Source organism: Staurois parvus, unplaced genomic scaffold (genome assembly GCF_062004578.1).
Source record: "Staurois parvus isolate SC_StPar_1 unplaced genomic scaffold, SC_StPar_1.0 ptg001200l, whole genome shotgun sequence".
Taxonomy (NCBI): Eukaryota; Metazoa; Chordata; class Amphibia; order Anura; family Ranidae; genus Staurois; species Staurois parvus.
Genome location: NW_028318996.1, coordinates 1,479,493 through 1,495,105, shown reverse-complemented (window position 1 = coordinate 1,495,105; position 15,613 = coordinate 1,479,493). Strand labels below are relative to the sequence as shown.

Sequence of the window (15,613 nt, the reverse complement as noted above, 5' to 3'; positions counted from 1 at the left end):
TGAGAGTAACAATTCTCTGGCACTCAGTAACAATTCTGTCTGTCCCTGAGTAACAATTCTCTGGCACTCAGTAACAATTCTGTCTGTCCCTGAGTAACAATTCTGTCTGTCCCTGAGTATGAATTCTGTGGCCCTGAGTAAGAATTCTCTGGCACTCAGTAACAATTCTGTCTGTCCCTGAGTATGAATTCTGTGGCCCTGAGTAACAATTGTGTGTCTGTGCAAGTAACAATTCTGTGTCTGTGCAAGTAACAATTTTGTGTCTGTGAGAGTAACAATTCTCTGGCACTCAGTAACAATTCTGTCTGTCCCTGAGTAACAATTCTCTGGCACTCAGTAACAATTCTGTCTGTCCCTGAGTAACAATTCTCTGGCACTCAGTAACAATTCTGTCTGTCCCTGAGTAACAATTCTGTCTGTCCCTGAGAATGAATTCTGTGGCCCTGAGTAAGAATTCTCTGGCACTCAGTAACAATTCTGTCTGTCCCTGAGTAACAATTCTCTGGCACTCAGTAACAATTCTGTCTGTCCCTGAGTAAAAATTCTGTGGCCCTAATAACGTTTCTGTGGCCCTAAGTAACAATTCTCTGGCACTGAGTAACAATTCTGTCTGTCCCTGAGTATGAATTCTGTGGCCCTAACTAGCGTTTCTTTGTCCCTAAATAACGATTCTGTGGCCCTCATTAACAAGTCTGTGTCCCTGAGTAATGGTTCTCTGTCCCTAAGTAACTTCTCTCTGTCCCCAATTCTCGTTTCTGTGGCCCTAACTCTGTCCCTGTCCCTAGTACAGAGCGGTCTGCCTCTGTTCAATGACTGCAGGCAAATGAAGATTTCCAAAATGGCCGCTATATATACCTCGACCATTACACAGTGCTGGCTGGCTGGCTGCTGATTGGCTGATGCGATCACATGTCGTTGAGGAATGCATTATGGGGCAGCGCGCCTTGTCTGCGCGCCTTCCCCGACATCCCCGCTCCGTCGCCGCACATGTCAGCCGCCATTTTCGGAAAAATTTCGATTCGCGCGTCCGAATTAGGCTGTTTTTCGGATTCGGCACGAATCGAAATTTTTCCGAAATTCGACTCGAATTCCACTTCGGATACTTCGATTCGCTCATCTCTACTAGTCACATACAGGAGCCTGAAATCCAATGACCACTTTGAAAGCCTGAAGGTGTGTAACGTCCCTATTTCACTTCCTCACTACCTATCACAGTTTCGGAGGCCCTGAAATGCCAGGATAGCAACAACGCCCCCCCCCCCCCCCCCAATGACCCCTATTTGGAAAGTAGAAACCCCAAGGAATTTAAAAAGAGGCACGTTGAGTATTTTGCAGTTTTCATTGTTTCTCACAAGGTTTTGAAATATAAAAAAAAGAAAAGAACAATTGTTTTTGTTTTCTTTCTTCATTTTCCAAAAACTTGTAGCAACAAAGTAGATCTGCAAAATACTCATCATGCTTCTTATCAAATTCCTTGGGGTGTCTATTTTCCAAGAAGGGGTCATTGGGGGGGGGGGGGTGGTTGGTGCTATCCTGGCATTTCAGGGCCTCCGAAACTGTGATAGGTAGTCAGGAAGTGTAATGAGGAAATAAAGCCTTTTAAAAGCCTGAAGGTGCTTATTGGATTTTGGGGTCCTGTACTTAACTAGACTGCCAAAAAGTCTCTCACATGTGATACCCCCATACTCAGGAGGAGTAGTAGAATGTATTTTGTGGAGTAATTCCACATATACCCATGGCATGTGTGAGCATAAATCAAATAAGTGACAATTTTGTGTTTAAAAAAAAAAAGAAATTTTTGTCATCTTCCAAAAACTTGTGGTAAAAAAATAAATTCTTCTATTGACTCAGCATGCCTCTCAGCAAATAGTTTGGGGTGTCTACTTTCCAAAAAGGGGTCATTTTGGGGGGTGGGGGCATTTTATGCAAAGCATTAGAAGTTTATGTCACTCACTCTTCTAACCACCTGAAGACCAAGCCTTTTCTGACACTTATTGTTAAAAAAAAATCTGTATTTTTTGCTAGGAAATTACTTTGAACCCCCAATTATTATATATATTTTTTAAAGCAGACACCCTAGTGAATAAAATGGTGGCTGCTGCAATTTTTTATGTCACATAGTACTCGTGCAGCGATTTTTCAAACACAAATCTTTTTAAAAACATACACTTTTTTTTACTTTTAATGTACAAAAACACAATATATTGGCCAATTATTTGGTAGTCTATAAAAGACAATGGTATGCCGAGTAAATAGACACCAAACATGACATGCTTTAAACTGCGCATGCCCCGTGCAATGGTGACAAACTGCATACATTTTTAATATCCATAGGCAACGCTTTAAAAGCCTTTACAAGCTACCATTTTAGATTTACAGAGGAGGTCTAGTGCTAGAATTACTGCCCTTGATCTGACGTTCATGGTGATACCTCACATGCATGGTGCAACCGATGTTTACATACTGGCACGGGGTCAATGCTCACGCATGCAGGTGCACGCTCGCGGGGGGGCGAGGGGGCTTTTTTTCAAGTTATTTTGCTTTTTTTTATTATTTTTTACACTGTCCCTTTGATTTTTTTTATCACTTTTAATGCTATCACAGGGAATGCAAATATCCCCTATAACTTCAATGGGCATTGTCATATATTCTTTTTTTGAGAAATCTGGAGTCTATCAGACTCTGGATATCTCCTCTGCCCTTACATTATCTAATCTCACCAAGATCGGTGTGATCATGTGCTTTCCCAATTTGCAAGAAGGAAGGGGTGGGTGGAAGGAAGGAAGGGAGGGAGGGGTGGGTGGGTGGAAGGAAGGAAGGGAGGGAGGGGTGGGTGGGTGGGTAGAAGGAAGGAAGGGAGGGGTGAGTGGAAGGAAGGGAGGGGTGGAAGGAAGGGAGGGGTAGAAGGAAGGGTGGGTGGAAGTAAGGGAGCGGTGGGTGGAAGGAAGGGAGGGGTGGGTGGTAGGAAGGGAGGGGTAGGAGAAAGGGAGGGGTGGGTGGGTGGAAGGGAGGGAGGATGGGAGGGGTGGGAGGAAAAAAGGAAGGAAGGAAGGGAGGGAGGATGGGAGAGGTGGGAGGAAGGCAGGAAGGAAGGGGTGGGTGGAAGGAAGAAACAGAGGAAGGCAGAGGTAGAAGGAAGGAAGGGAGGGACGGGTGGGTGGAAGTAAGGGGTGGGAGGAAGGAAGGCAGGAAGGGGTGATTGGAAGGAAGGGAGGGGTGGGTGGGTGGGTGTAACGAAGAAAGGGAGGAAAGGAGAGGTGGGCGGAAGGAAGAAAGGGGTGGAAAAAAGGAAGGGGAGGGTGGGTGGAAGGAATGAAGGGTGGAAGGGAGGGGCGGGTGGAAGGAAAGAAGGGAGGATGGGAGGAAGGGAGGGAGGGGTGGGTGGAAGGAAGGATGGATGGAAGAAAGGGAGGGGTGGGTGGATGGAAGGAAGGGGGGAGTGGGTGGAAAGAAGAAAGGGAGGAATGGAGGGATGGGTGGAAGGAAGGGAGGGAGGTGTGGATGGAGGGAAGGAAGGAAGAGAGGGGTGGGTGGAAGGAAGGAAGAGTGGGTGGAAGGGAGGCTGTGATATGAACGGGAGACTGACGTGAAGTGGAGACTGATGTGACAGGAAACCGTGATATGAAGGGGGACTGTGATGTGACGGGAAACCATGATATGAAGGCAGGACTGTGATGTGAGGGGAGACCGTGATATGAAGTGGGACTGTGATGTGACGAAGAAAGGGAGGAAAGGAGAGGTGGGCGGAAGGAAGAAAGGGGTGGAAAAAAGGAAGGGGAGGGTGGGTGGAAGGAATGAAGGGTGGAAGGGAGGGGCGGGTGGAAGGAAAGAAGGGAGGATGGGAGGAAGGGAGGGAGGGGTGGGTGGAAGGAAGGATGGATGGAAGAAAGGGAGGGGTGGGTGGAAGGAAGGAAGGGGGGAGTGGGTGGAAAGAAGAAAGGGAGGAATGGAGGGATGGGTGGAAGGAAGGGAGGGAGGTGTGGATGGAGGGAAGGAAGGAAGAGAGGGGTGGGTGGAAGGAAGGAAGAGTGGGTGGAAGGGAGGCTGTGATATGAACGGGAGACTGACGTGAAGTGGAGACTGATGTGACAGGAAACCGTGATATGAAGGGGGACTGTGATGTGACGGGAAACCATGATATGAAGGCAGGACTGTGATGTGAGGGGAGACCGTGATATGAAGTGGGACTGTGATGTGACGGGAGACCGTGATATGAAGGGGGACTGTGATGTGGACGGGGGCTGTGATGTGAATGAGGGCTGTGATATGAAGGTGGGACTGTGATGTGAGGGGAGACAGTGATATGAAGGCGGGACTGTGATGTGAGGGGAGACCGTGATATGAAGTGGGACTGTGATGTGGGACATCACAGTCCCCCTTCACATCACTGTCCCCCTTCACATCACACTCCCGCCTTCATATCACGGTTTCCCGTCACATCACAGTCCCGCCTTCAAATCACGGTTTCCCGTCACATCACAGTCTCCACTTCACATCAGTCTCCCGTTCACATCACAGCCACCCTCCCCCCCTTCATGTTAGAGCTCCTCCCTCACATTAGTGTCCTCAGTCCTCCATCACAGAGTCCTCAGATTACATTTATATCACAGCCCCTCTTTCCATCAGTGTCTTTCCATCAGTGTCCTTCCATCAGTGTCCTTCCATCAGTGTCCTTACATCAATGTCCTTAGCTCCTTTCGCAGTCCTACAATACATGGCTTCACAGCAGCATCTCAGATGTTGGGAGGCAGAAGATGACAATAGTGAAGACCCGGGAAAATAATCTGGCTGCGCTGGAGACTACAAGGGGATTGGGCTCGGGGGAAGAAGTGGAGAGAGAGACACCAAGGCTGCTGAGTGGTATGGCTCTGGCACCCCCCCTTCAAGTGGCGCACAAAGCATATTCCATAGCTGCCATATCCTAGATACACCACTGTGAATGGAATTCACTTATAAACAATGTATCACGGTCATAATAAAACTATCATACATCTCACGGCCAGACTGGAGTCACTATTCAGTGATGTCTGGTATAGAACCATTACAAATAAATAATTTAGAATCAGAATATTTTGACTTTTGTCTATTTATTAGCTCAAAAAATCCAGCAATGTTGAACATGTTTAGAGGTCTTAGGATGCCTTCTTCGTCAGGGCTTCTGTACCTTTTGTTGCCTGCCAAGAAATGCTCGTTAAAAATGGCCACAGCTTGTCAGCGTGAAAAACATTTTTTTTAAGTTTTAGAAGCAGTCCTATGATTGGCTCTCGCTATATCCACAGGACTTCCTCCACTCCGGGAACAGTACATAGGTAGTATGCTGAAATTTGTTTCTGAATTCCATTTGCTACCTAAGGACCTATTCACACTGGTGTTTTTCATATACTCTACAATGCTGGATCAAAGCGCATGATAATTCTAGTTACCATTGTAATCTACCGTATGAAGCTGTTTATATCAGTGTTAGAGGAAACTACTCTACGTTTTTGAAAACTTCAGCTTTCTGCATCTTTTGTGCATTTTTTGGTACAAATGCACTTTACAATATAGTCAAAGGCAACACATGAAAAACGCACTAAAAATTCAATATGCATTAGTGCACCTTTTAAATCACGTGTCAAATTTCAAAGGCAGAAAATGCACGTAAAATACATGTAACCCAAGCTTTGCTTGCATTATATTTTAATGCAACACATTAAAATTGCATTAAACAGATTATGCTTTTTGATTAAAATTCATGTGCTTTTCTAAAGCCAGCCATAGATGGATCGAATCTCAGCCGGTTCAGCAGGGACCAGCCAAGTTTCGATCCATCTATGGGCAGGCTGGTTGCACTGAAGTCAATTGATTGATTTTAGTACAACCAGCCTGTCAGATTTTTTTTCTCATGTGATTGCTGCAGGCAGCTATAGCCACCAGCAGTGGTCTTTGTGTTCTGTTGGTGGGGAAGGCTCCCAGCAGGCAAAATACAATAGCTCTGGGATCTGAGGGATTCCCCGTCAATACTGACTGTGTTGATGGGGGAATCAAGCTATTTTCTTTCCTTCCACCTGTCATGGAAGGAAAGAAAATTGCATAATCCATGGGCTCCTTAAAGGATAAGTTCACCTTTTACAACACGTTACATGTTACACCTGTATTCAGGGTATAACATGTAACATGCTTCTGTTGCAGCAGTCCCCCCATCCAATCTCCCATTGTGACAGTGAGCAGGATCCACACCTGCTGTCATATTTTTACAAATACGCGGCCCTGCGGGACCCCGCCCACCTGCCCGCAGCATTTACTCACGTGTTCTGTAAATGGGAGAACTTCAAGTATCAACAGCCTTTTTGGCTGTCGGCTTGTAGTTCCCAGTGAACTACTGGGGCACTGATGAGAGCTCTAGGTAGTTTGTTGATGCAGTCATTATGTAACTGAGAGTCTGCAGGAGCCTTGTATTGCATCGGCGATGTGCTGATCATGGGTGCAATGCTTTGCAGGCTCCTAGTAAAATAAAATAATAAATGCATTTTTTACCTGCAAAAAAAATTGTATTTTTTTTTTTTTTACAAAGCTGAACATATCCTTCAACACAGTGGTGTGAACACAGCCTAATGTGTCTATTCTTTATAAGCTATGCAAAACACATTTGAGTCAAAATCACATAGATCACTCTCCGCCATTCTTTGGGAAACCTCCAAATGGCTGATGATAAACCCCTCATTACTGAGTATACTTCTCAAGTTGCTTTCATTATACTTGACAACATGAAACTTGTCTCCGCCAACCATATAGAAAGTGCCATTTAAAAATCCATAATACAACAAGTGTCCGCCAGGTTTTAGAAGCTTTGAGAATTTCCTGAAGTTTCTCACAAAATCTTCAAGGTCTTTGCTGATGACTTCCAGAATAGAGGCGAGCACAAGGCAGTCAGCTTGTGGAAGCACCACTGGGCCGGTGAGATTTTCCTGGTCAAGATCAAATTTTACAACATGGGTAATGGCGTCCCTGAGTCCAATTTCTTTGTCCTCACATTGCACACTGAAAGGGAGAAGCACATCTCATGTCACATAAAAGATTCAGATATTCTGTGGGGCATTGAGTATATTAGGTCTGAGCAGGTGAAATGCTGCTAACATTTCTAAGCTGTAGATGGCTATTCATAGCGAGAATACATAAAACTGGAGAAAGGAAGAATGGAATGTTGCTATGTTGGGCATTTGGATTTTTTTTTTTTAAAACTAGAATAATTGAAGATTGAAATAAATAAACATATAAATAAATCAAACTCATTGAAAGTGGTTGTAAAGGCAGAAGGTTTTTCACTTTAATGCATTCTCTAAATTAACTAGTTGCAGAATATGTACTGCAGGTGGGTGGCAGCTACAGGCTAAGGGATGTATCTGTACGTTGCTTAGCATGGACGCATTGGTGCACCACCTCGGGCACGCAGCATGCTGCTTCCGTGACCGCTCTGTCCTTAGGACACATTGGATTATGGATACCAGTACCCGGCTGCATTCAGCGGCCAGGAGATCATGTGATCTCTATGTAATCACTTGATCATAATGTCAACAAAACTGTTATGAACAAATTAATTCATAACAGCTGCGCCCCACAGCTATCACATGGTACCTGGGCCAGTCACAGCACAGCCAATCACAGATCACTAGTAATCACAGCTGTCATGAATGTAACCCATTCATGACAGTGCAAAGCATTGCTTTGACAGTGATCATCATTGTAACAGCAAATAAATGTCAAAAAAGTTTAAAAAAAGAAAAATGTTTTAAAAAATTAGTCTACATTTTTTTGTTAGTTTTTTTTTTAAATACTGTCACTAGTCAGTGTTCCTGATCACCGCCTTACCAATCATATGATGACGCTGTATTGTGCTGGTGACAGTATTTTATTTCATTTCTTCATTTTCAGAAAATTTATGACAGAATATTACAACTTCAAAAAAATCTCCATGCCTTACTAAATACCTAGGACTGTCTACTTTCCAAACAAAGGTCATCCAGAGGGTATTTGTACTGTCCTGGCATTTTAAGGGCCTCAAGAAATGAAATCAGCCATCAATTCATCAGAATTAATCAATTTTCAAATATATTGTATATATCATAGTTTGTAGCCGCTATAACTATAACACAAACCAATTAATATACACTTATTGGAATTTTTTTTATCAAAGACATGTAGCAGAATACATTTTGGCCTAAGTTTATGAAGAAATTCTTTCTGATATGTTTTATAACAGAAAGTAGAAAATATCGGGGGGGTTATTAATTTTCAGTCTTTTTTCATTTCTATAATAAAAAAATTAAAAACCCAGCGGTGATAACATACAACCAAAGGAAAGCTCTATTTGTGTGGAAAAAATGATATAAATTTCATTTGCATAGTGTGTTGCATGACTGAGCAATTGCCAGTTAAACTAGTGCAGTACTGAATAGCAAAAAATGGTCTGGTCATGAAGAGGGTAAAACCTTCCGCAGCTTAACATAAGAATCCTTCTGTGATCAGTTCTTCTCCCAGCCCCCTCTAAATTCTTACTTGAGCCTGATCTCGATCCAGCACTATGCTGGAAAGCAGCGGTAATGCTCTCTCCTCACTGGATATGGAGGCAGCAGTGGGAGCCATTGGCTCCTACTGCTGTAAATCAAATCCGGTGAGTAGAGTGCAGGGAGGGCTGAGCCGTGCTATATGTGTCAATAGATGCACACATTCTGGCTCGGGATTGAGCCCAGACAAGTATCACCATAGCAAGTGGCTTGCTATGGGGGCACTTGGAAGGGAGAAGGAACTAAGAGTGCCATGGGGCAGGTGGGGGATCCTGAAGAGGAGGATCAAGACTGCCCTGTGCTAAACTACTGCACAAAGCAGGTAGGTATGACATGTATATTATTTAAAAAAAATGTACCTTTACAATCAATCTTCATTTGAGTCACTAATTCCGATCACTATCTATATCTCTATCTTCATGCTCTCTCTTTTCCTTTTCTTCTCCTCTCCTTTACGCTCCTTTCCTCATCTGCTCTCCTGTCCTGTTTTAACTGGATGCACATATCCTTACTATGGGAGGCCACCTCTGTATTTTGTCAGGGAGTCTAGTATGCCCATAACTTGGGTTTCCTAAGTAGTATTTAAGGTCCCAGTGGGAATTGCTTAGGGTTGGTTGGTGAAATGGAGTGGGCTGTAAGTGTGTGAGGATCTCTTCTCTGGGTTGAAGAGAACAGTACCACTATGAACAGCAATCTTGTCTCCAATATCACCCAAACCGTTCTTTCCGCTCCTCCCACGACCTCTTACTCTCTAGCTCCCTTGTCTCCTTCTCCCATTCTCATCTACAGGACTTCTCCAGAACCTCCCCCATCCTCTGGAACTCTTTACCCCAATCAGACTATCGCCTACTCTGCCCATTTTTTCACGATCTCTGAAAACTCTTCAGGAAGACTATCCTGCCTTCAGCTAATAATGGAAACTTTTATTCCTTCTACCAGTCCATCTCCCACAATTATTACCTTTTGTACCACCAGCCCCTTCCCAAAAGAGATGGGGAGTAAAAAGGAAGGCTCTTGTGATTTGCCAGAGACACTGGACTCTGTGTGATGCAAGATGTTGGTACTAAGGCTCTTCTTCTGATAACTATGCTTGCATAAACAATTCTATGCTGTTTACACTGTGGAAGAAAATTGTGCTTCACCTCTGTAGCACTACTCCCAATAGACCCACTGGTGATTGGGCCTATTTCCCCTTTACAGCACCAACAGCCTGGCACACGTTATTTTCCACACTCTTCCTCAGGCTCAGTGAAGTCTAGGGGTTTTTATGAGGGACCAATGAACTTGGATCAGGTTGGGAACATGGGATACTCCAAACTGTAGAAAACCGCAGAATTTTATACAAAATAGAGGACAGATAAGCTCCTGGCTGCACTGTACAGGTTGCCAGCTGTCTCGCACAGTCATAGGCTGCAAAGTCGTCCTGTAATTCTACTAGTAGTGGGAGTAGTAGTAGAAGTAGTATTAGTAGTAGCAGCAGTAGAAGTAGCACAAAGCATGCTTGTCTTGCACTGCACCTGGCTGCACTAAGTTCAGTCACTGACAAATGGTGTGCCATTGGTTGTCCGGCACTGCTTCCGGCTGCACCTGAATTGTGAGGTATTGTATTCCACAGTCACTTCTTTTGTAAGTATGGCTGGATTAAGTACTCACTCCCAAAACATGGTCCATCCCCAGTCTCAAACATGGAGCTTCCACTCTCCAGAACTTCTGGCTCTTGACTCCACAAAGTCCCAGGCTGTCTCTCTCTCTAGTAGGGTCCCCAGGTAAACCTAGCTGGGACTTTGATGGTTGCAACAACTCCCAAGGCATCTTCTCCTTTTTTTTCCTCTCTGCCCCAAGGGCAGAGCCCCTAGCATACGGGTCACCTCCAGAGGGATGGACCATGGACTCTGCTCTCCACGCTACCAGGTCTCAGAGTATTTATGCATTTCCCTCCCCCTACTGAGTATGCATCTTCAGAAATAGGCTGGAGATCCATAAATAGTCAGGCTGCTAGCCCTGCTCTACCTCCCACTATGTTCTTGAACACTCCAGAAGATGGGGGAAGCAACAGGCCAGCAGCCCGTAAGACACTGAACAGCTCCTAACACATTTAAACCCTTTTCTGCTGTCTACAGAGGCGCTAACTAAATTTACCTAACAATTATCAAACTAGGAGGGTGCTACACCTCTGTTTGCATTGCTATAGAGTAAGACAACCTTGCAGCACAAGCATCAATATCTCTCTATGTAAATAGCATAATGTTTAACTGCCTTCTGGTCTGCACATTACTGTTATTACACACTGCTGGTATTGGGAACTTTTACCAAATAAAAGAATCGGTGAGACAAAGAAGGTGGTATAGACTACTCTGATCTTTGCCAAGCTGGAGGCTCCAAATCCTTCTGTAGGGAAAGGGCATGGGACACTATGTTTGCGCCCACTGTGATTGCCTTAAAGCAGAGCTCCACCCAAAAGGGGAAGTTCCGCTTTAAGACTTTGTCCCCCGCTCCCCATTAAGAATAGGCACCTTTTGGGGAGCTGGTACCCGAATGTGACAGGTACCCGCTCCCACTTTTGATGCGATCGCCTAAGGTGATTGGAAACGGAAGTTGTCCTCCCCCTCCCTTCCTGTAGTCTTCTGGGACACGTGACAGGTCCCAGAACACTACGAGACCATTTACAAACAGCAGTGATACTCGCGCATGTGAATTGGGCACTCAGCTGTGAAGCTGCAAGCCCACACTGAAGATGCTAGCGCCGAGGAGAGAAGATGGCTGGTGAAACCAGCCATATTGAGGAAACAACTGGACCGAGGGACAGGTAAGTGTCTGTATTTTAAAAGCCATCAGCTACAGTTTTTGTAGCTGCTGACTTTTATTTATTTATTTATTTTTATTCAACTGGAACTCTGCTTTAAGTATGGTGATATTTTATCCCTGGTTTTGGATGAGAGTAGTCCAGCTAGACTTGTAGAGATGCAGACTAAGTGGTCCTGGGGTTTGAGCTACCCACATGGACCAGAATAAATAGGAGAGTCCTGAGTTTTGGGAATTATTTCAGATAGCCCAGAAATATATTTTCAGGGCTATCTGAAATACGAACTAAAATTTCAGGTTTTAAGAAACAAAATACAAAAACATTCAAAAAATGATACCTGGTCCTTCTTCCAACACTGTTGAAACATTATGCCAGGCATTCAACCTAACTGACAAAAAGCTGGCAGATACTTCACCTGTTTTCTGCCATCTCTGTACCAACCGTACAGGTATGTGACCAATCAAATGCTCCGGTTCGTTTACCCGTCCATTTTTTCACTTCTACAATACAGTGGTCAGTAGGCTTGAGAAGGATGATATCTTTGAAACATCCCTGGGCCGAATAGAGATGGTGAATGATGGGACCAATGCTGATGTCAATCAACACATCTCCTTTAAAGTCACCTGCAGCAAAAAAAAAAAAAAAAAAACCTTCAAGGAGAGCTGTGTTATAGTCTCCACACACATGCAATTTGAATTCAAGACAGTTACAGCACAACTATGTTCCATCAGAATATGTGCAATTCCGGCATGCATGACACACTCTGCTGCCTAACTGTACATTAAAGTGGTTCTAAAGTCAAGAGGTGTTTTACCTTAATGCATTCTATACATTAAGGTAAACAACTCCACACTACTTGTCTATCCCCTTTCCACCCCTAAATACTCACCTGAGACCTCTCTCCATCCAGTGCTGTGCTCATCTGCAGCAAAGCTGCTCTCTCTACCTGGATTCACAGGCTACATTGTTGACATCAAACAGGTCCTCACGTATTAATAAGATTACCAAAAATAAAACAGATAACAAAATCATAACCAAAATTTTAAAACAAGTTAACAGGCGCCCTTAAAGAGCTTGAATAGTAATTCAGCCCGAACAGAGTACCAGGCAACTGAGTATGTAAAAGGGACTGCAGAGTCCCAAACTCAGTCTGGTAAAAAGGGAGCAGATTAACAAATGGTATGGATTAAAGAAAAACCATAGCATAAGATACAATTTGACCAAAAAAGAAAATAAAAAGAACAAAAATCATTGTTGTCACGCTCCACTGATCACCTTGTACAAAAACAACTGAGTGAGGGAGTATAATGTTGGCATTGGAGGACATAGCCATCCTATGTCAGTATTATATAAGGCTGTGCATGAACAGGAACCATGGTATTCAGTTTTATAAGATAATGGGCCACCTAGTAGGCATGTGACTGAGGAGGCCTAGAAAAAAATTCTGAAAGAGTGACAATTTTTTAAATGTTGGATGCCAAGACCAAGAGTCTTGAGACCAAGAGCCAGAAAACTGATCACCAGTTGAATATCAGCAAATCAAGCAGGTTCTGCCCTGCCCACCTCATAGCAAACCCTCTTGAGATTTCGGTGTGGAGAGGGTGTATTTCAAATAGGTGAAGGTTTAGGAGTGGACAGGGGTCTGGAAAGAGCTTCTGGATTCAAGAATCCTAGTTTCTCCAGGATATCTTGCATAACATTGGAATCAATATAGGTGGAGCCATTATGCAGAACAATAAGCTTGAAGGGAAACCCCCAGTAGTATCTAATTCTGTCTGCTGCTAAGGCAGAGGTAATCTTTTTCATATTTCTACATCTCCCAAGTGCAGGAGGAGAGATGTCAGGGAAATTTTGAAGAGAGACCCCATCTTGCATGATATTTTGTGAATTCCTAGAAGCTCTAAGGATCTCTTCTTTGGTAAGGAAGTCCCTCATACACAGAACAATCTCTGGGTGGGTTATCTGGGGGTGGTTTTGCTCATCAGGGTCTAGGGATCTGGTCACAAATAAAGGACGGTGTATCATTTTCAGACAGTAAAGATTTAAAAAGCCTCATGACATAAGTAGATACCTCAGAACAGATTGTGGAACTCCCCTAATGTTTAGGTTGTTCCTCCAATTTCTGTTATCTAAGTCCTCAGCCTGGGATTTCAGCTGTGTGAAAGCAGCAGCCAAAGCTTCATGTTCATCTGTTAAGCTCACTGTAGGCGATAGAAAGTTCATCACGCTTAGTTTCCATAATGTCACTGCATAAGCATAGTGCAGCTATCTCCTGTGTCAGGCTGCTGGCAGTTTTGTATAACTCAGATTAAAATTTAGACTCCAGTTTAGTGTACATAGTCTTCAAGCTGCTGTCTAGATCTTCTTTAATAAGAGGAACGTACTCACTGCAGATCCTCAAAAGAAGTAGGCTGCTGCACAGGAGAAAAGAGTGATGTGGCTGAAGAAGACTGTGAGCCAGTGCCATCTTGAGCAAAGCTCAAGAGCTCTGTTTCTCAGGAGGTAATAGGTAAGAGATTTCTGGGCCCCTCGTCGGTGCTTTTTCCTGGATGCTGGCATGCACATAGTGTTCACATAGTGGGTGAGTGTAGAAAATCCAGTTAAAAGCAATCTTTAGCCCCTGAAAGGTGGCAAAATGCCTGAGTTTGCCTGGAGGTGATTGTTCTTTTTTTTTTTAGGTGCTCAAAAGTTAAACCACCTGCCAGTTTCTTTTTTTTTTTCATAACGCTAAGGTCATGACTCTGTACTCCTTCTGTGCCCATAATGAGGGGCTCCCACATCCTGCACTGAATTTCCAGGTATGCACACCTACAGTTCTCCATTTGTAGACAGTCTGTCTTACCGTGGGCACATGAACATCAAGGCTTTTGGAGATACTTTTGTAACCCTTTCCAGCTTCATGCAAGTCAACAATTCTTGATCGTAGGTCTTCTGAGAGCTCTTTTCTGCGAGGCATGGTTCACATCAGACAGTGCTTCTTGAAACCAGTAAACCCAAAACAGGTGTGTGTTTTTTAAGGGCAGGACAGCTGTCAGCAACACATCCAATATCATCACACTGATTGGAGTCAAGGTTGGCTCACTCCTGGCTCCAATTAGCTCTGGGAGAAGTCATTAAGCTAGGGCCTCACATACTTTTTCCTCACTGCACTGTGAATGCTTACATGTTATGTGCAATTAAACCATGGCAACATCTAATGTTTGTTTAGTATTATGTTCAGCTGACTGTGTTCTTCTATTGTTGTGACTTAGATGACGTTCAGAGCACATTTTATGCCCAATTCATGCAAAACTCCACGTAATCCCAAGGGGTTCACATACTTTTTCTTGCAACTGTAGTGTGTCCATTATGAAGATCTCCCATACTCCATGCTGGATTTAAAGTATAAATTGTTTTATGTTATGTAAAATGTAATAAGAGGACCTTAAACATACAAAAGTGGTCAGGAACAGCCAATACTTCCAGGAGGACATACTGTAACTATGCTGGGAGTTTATGCAGGGTGATCAAATTGTTGGTGTTTCCAACAAATGTAAGTGGCTGGGTTTATTGGCCTTTTAAAACATTTGAAAACAGCCTCATTATGCATAATCTTGTGCTCCAATAGCAAGGTAAAATATCCATGGGTTTTCCTAAAATGTGGATCAACAGCAATTCTGCTTTGTCTGTACCTGGTTTGTCTAAATAAATGATTTGTTCATCCTCTGTTCATTCTTTACTTGAAAAAGATCATTGTGCAAATCAATAGTTCATGCTGCATTTTTCCTAATATATACAGTACAGTACATCCTGAACTTTTTAGCAGTCTTTAAAAAATAATTTATTAATTCAAAATTAAATTTTACCTACCTGTGGAAAATGCATAGTGAAACTTCTCCATAGGATTTGTCAGACACTCATAAGTTAAGGTCCTTTCCGGTTTATTAGAACAGTACGTGTCAAGGAATGTTCGGGAATGGAAGCCGTGTACATTGTAGAGCTTATGAAAGTCGGGCTCCATCCTGTAATATTGTTATCTCCACTCTAGCAAATCTCAAATGTTTTTCTTATCTTCTGATATGTGCCCAATATTTACATTTTTAAATATGTTAATGATTTAATTAGAATGTCACCAAATAATATTACATTGGGACTCAAATCATGCTTTGTCAGCTGAGATTCTGGTGACTACATTGTGTCAATTCATAACACAGGTCTGCAAAATAATTTTTTTCAAGAGCTGTTTTGGTTATTCCACGTAATCTTTATGTTTTTTGATGCGCTGAAT

At 43.4% G+C, this 15,613-nt stretch overlaps 1 protein-coding gene across 1 annotated transcript; it reads right to left on the bottom strand.

Annotated features, from left to right (window-relative positions):
• Positions 1-5,068: 5,068 nt before the first annotated feature.
• LOC149438258 (nicotinamide N-methyltransferase-like) lies at positions 5,069-15,391 on the bottom strand. Its single transcript, XM_089660064.1, has 3 exons — positions 15,196-15,391; positions 11,762-11,969; positions 5,069-7,020 (listed from the first exon to the last, which is right to left on the bottom strand). The coding sequence occupies exons 1-3, from the start codon at positions 15,344-15,346 to the stop codon at positions 6,600-6,602; spliced, it is 780 nt and encodes a 259-aa protein (XP_089516190.1). The 5' UTR covers positions 15,347-15,391; the 3' UTR covers positions 5,069-6,599.
• Between the last annotated feature and the right edge of the window lie 222 nt (positions 15,392-15,613).

Bases quoted from the DNA above. Each gene is read 5' to 3' on its own strand.
- LOC149438258 (XM_089660064.1), bottom strand. From the start codon at position 15,346: ATGGAGCCCGACTTTCATAAGCTCTACAATGTACACGGCTTCCATTCC. The intron at 11,970-15,195 runs GTAGGTAAAATT...TTTTTGCTGCAG, and splicing joins TCACTATGCATTTTCCACAG to GTGACTTTAAAGGAGATGTG. The intron at 7,021-11,761 runs GTGAAGTATCTG...TCTCCCTTTCAG, and splicing joins ACAGAGATGGCAGAAAACAG to TGTGCAATGTGAGGACAAAG.